The 3533-nt window shown below is 48.4% G+C and overlaps 1 protein-coding gene across 1 annotated transcript in view; it reads left to right on the plus strand.

The window, feature by feature from the left end:
• cdca8 (cell division cycle associated 8) overlaps positions 1–3533 on the plus strand; it is an 11167-nt gene that overhangs the window by 681 nt on the left and 6953 nt on the right. The window contains exons 3-8 of the mRNA XM_037692933.1: positions 592–720; positions 791–831; positions 905–992; positions 1250–1314; positions 1440–1507; positions 1600–1698. Of these exons, the coding sequence (XP_037548861.1) occupies positions 592–720; positions 791–831; positions 905–992; positions 1250–1314; positions 1440–1507; positions 1600–1698 (490 nt within the window). The remainder of the gene's footprint in view (positions 1–591; positions 721–790; positions 832–904; positions 993–1249; positions 1315–1439; positions 1508–1599; positions 1699–3533) is intronic.

Raw genomic sequence — 3533 nt, forward strand, 5'->3', positions numbered from 1 at the left:
TGGGTCTGCAGCAGAACCAGAACACCTGGTGTCTGCTGGGTCTGCAGCAGAACCAGAACACCTGGTGTCTGCTGGGTCTGCAGCAGAACCAGAACACCTGGTGTCTGCTGGGTCTGCAGCAGAACCAGAACACCTGGTGTCTGCTGGGTCTGCAGCAGAACCAGAACACCTGGTGTCTGCTGGGTCTGCAGCAGAACCAGAACACCTGGTGTCTGCTGGGTCTGCAGCAGAACCAGAACACCTGGTGTCTGCAGCAGAACCAGGACACCTGGTGTCTGCTGCAGACACCAGGTGTCCTGGTTCTGCTGCAGACACCAGGTGTCCTGGTTCTGCTGCAGAACCAGGACACCTGGTTCACCTGCAACCTTTCTGTCAGCTTTAACGTGACGCGTGCCGCCCGGGTCTGTTGTCTCCTCTTACACATTGCTCAACAACAACACGGTGGCTCAGTGGTCAGCCTCACAGTCACAAGGTTCTGTGTCTGGACCGTGGAGAGAGCAGCAGGTTCTGATGGCTTCTGCATACAGCCCGGTGGGTGGGGGTTCTGAACTGTTGGTGGGTCTGATGGGGAACTGGTTTGTGTTTGTGCAGTGGAGACCCGGGTCCGGCAGATGAGAGAGAGCCTGAACCAGCTGCTGAAGGACGTGGACAACAGCTACAACGTGGCTTTACTCAAAATGACCAAAGCTGTGAGGCAGACCCCCTGGATGGAGCTCGTCAGTAAGTCGGACAGAACCCGAGCAGAACCTTCAGGGTTCGGACCAAACATTAAAGTTCTGTTTGTCTGCAGAGTCTGAGAGACCAAAAACTCCAGAGGTGGACGACGTGAAGGTGAGCAGGTTCCTGTCAGACGTCCTCGCGTCCTGCTTCTCAGTCCAACGTCCTGGTTCTGTTTCTGTCTCAGCAGAGAGAAGAGGAGGCGGCCATTGTTCAGAGCGTCGGCGCCGATGGCCCCGCCCACGACCCCGTCCTCCAGAAGGCCACCAGGAAGCGTGAGTCCAGACAGAAACCACACAAACCAGTTTCTGACGGCCTCGTCTTCACACTCTGGGTCTGGGCTCAGGATTTATTCCAGGTCCGGTTCAGACGTGCAGAACTGAACCGGACCTGAACCGGTTCTGTTCTGACAGATCCAAGTGTAAATAATTAATTAGTTTCCTAGAAGCTAAATGTTTTCACGTCGTTGTCGTAGAAAGATGTTTTAAAAAGTCGGAACCCTGCTCAGGTTCTGTTTGGTTCTGACCCGCAGTGATGAAGAAAGCTCAACCCAAACCCACCTCAGATGATGACCACCTGCCTGGTTCTACCAAGAAGGTACCAACACTTCTTCTCATGGAGTTCGAACCAAACGTGGAGGAGGAGACCGTTCTGGTTCCTCAGAACCGTTCCTCAGAACCGTTCCTCAGAACCGTTCCTTCGCTCTTCTCTTTTTCATTCAGGGAAGAACAAGCAGAAAACCTCCGTCTACAAGGAGAACAGCCAAAGCTGCCACTAAACACAGCAGACAGTGAGTTCAGGCTCCGCCCCTCTCTGTGGTTTGACCTGTAGCCCCGCCCACTCTTGTGTTGTGGTTCTGACTGTGTGTCTGTGTGGATCCAGGTCCAGTAGGAAGCCTCTGGTCACTCCTGCCAGAACCATGCTGGACTCGTCTCTAATGATGGGCTCTACTCCCTTCATCACGCCCCGCTTCGACCCCAGGTGAGTCTCACCTGGACTGACCAGCCGGAAACAGGAAGTCACAGACAGGAAACAGGAAGTGTTTTTTTTTTTTATCTTAGCAAGATTACCTCTTATTACCAGAAGTCCCCAGAAGAAACGTTGGCGTAAGAAAAGTCAGATTGAAAGAAGCAGGTGGTGTGTGACGAGTCGTGGCGGCAGCAGCCGTTGGACTAACAGCTGACAGAAAGTTGTAGCAACAAGAAGCTGCAGCGCCCGTTCCATCCAGGAGACGATGGATAGAGGAGGGCAGCAGGCAGCATGCTTGAAAAGAAACAATTTATCAACTAAACATGATTGACACGATGTCCAACAGTCCTGGACACGGTTCAACCAAATGTGAGTGGAACTTATACAGCTGAAAATATCAGGAAAGATTTCAACATCAGTTCTTAACGATATTCAAAAGGTAAGAACAAGTGACGTGGAAGGTGGAGACTGTTGTGACAGCGCTCTTCTTACAGTGGAGGAAATGTGTCAATGTCCAGCTCCAGTTCTCTTCCAGCTCTTCTAACCGTGTCCCTCAGGGTTCTCCTGTCGCTTGGATGAAACAGGTTCTATGAACCGTGTTGAAAGTCCAGCAGACCAGATCCATGCCAGTAATTTATGATTGAGGCGATGTAACGGGAGCTGCGGTTCACGGGACAGAGAGCACAAAGCAGGAGGGAAGAAAAGCTTCCGTCCTGCACGAGAGCGAGTGAGGAGAACTGACAACCAAACACCTGCTTCTTACATCTTCTCAGTCTGATTCTAACGTTTAATTCTTGCATCAGAGCAGCGCCGGAACTATTGATGACTCCCATTTGGTACGTGATGATACTTGTGTCTCCTCCTGGGCTTTTCAGGCCTTTCACTCAATCGAACATGAATTTATTTTCAGTCTTTGAAAGAATTTGTTCTTGTAAAGTTGTTGAACCTTCTGCTCCAACAGCAGCAGTTGTGTTGGAACGACAAACGGCTCCAGCTCTGATTTGATTTAAAACGTATCGACCTTTCACCAAACTGCTTCTTGCACGTCAAGTGTCCAGCTGTGCTGCAGAGCCAGCTGCTGATGACTCCGCACTGAGGAATAGAACCCACATCCCTCTTACCTTCACTGGGACCAGTGACGCTTCCTCTGATCCTACTGGATTGTTTTCTTTGTTGGACGGTGATTTCAAATTTCTTTGAAGGCTAAATACAAATAAAAAGTGAACATTCATTTATTTGTACCGTTTTTCGGACACTTTTAAATTGTTTATAACGATATCAAATTATATCATTATCGAACAAAATGAAGAAATATAGTGTGATAAAAGTTTTGGCCACATGGTCCAGCGTAGAGCATAATTTATATTTCAGACAATCGAGTATTTTGGATTTGTACATTTTTTTTTCTAAAGCTGTTGAACTGTAAAGCACCAGAACCGGTCCGTTAGACATGAAGAACTGGACGTGATCCAGATGTGCCGGGGCTGCCCAGCTCCTCCTCGTCCATCCTGTGGACACAACTTCTGTCCACTCACCTAAAACTAATCCATTAAAAAGAATCTTTGTTGCAGGTAGACAAGTTACAGTCAGTCAGCTCATGGGATCACTTTATTCCTAAAACTTTCTGAAAAATTGAACGTGATTATTGAAAAATCAAACTGAACCAGTGGCTTCAAAGAGATCTAACCCCGAATGAAGAATGTTGTTAACTAACACAGAGGGCTGTCCCTCTGGCTGTCCACCAGTCCATCTGTCCCTCCACCCATAACTTATTATTCAGTTTTATATGAAAAATAAAACACATTATGTGAAGATTCTGTTATTATGAACACTTATGATTATCCAAA

Source organism: Nematolebias whitei, chromosome 19, assembly GCF_014905685.2.
Source record: "Nematolebias whitei isolate Nwh7 chromosome 19, NemWhi1, whole genome shotgun sequence".
Lineage (NCBI taxonomy): Eukaryota > Metazoa > Chordata > Actinopteri > Cyprinodontiformes > Rivulidae > Nematolebias > Nematolebias whitei.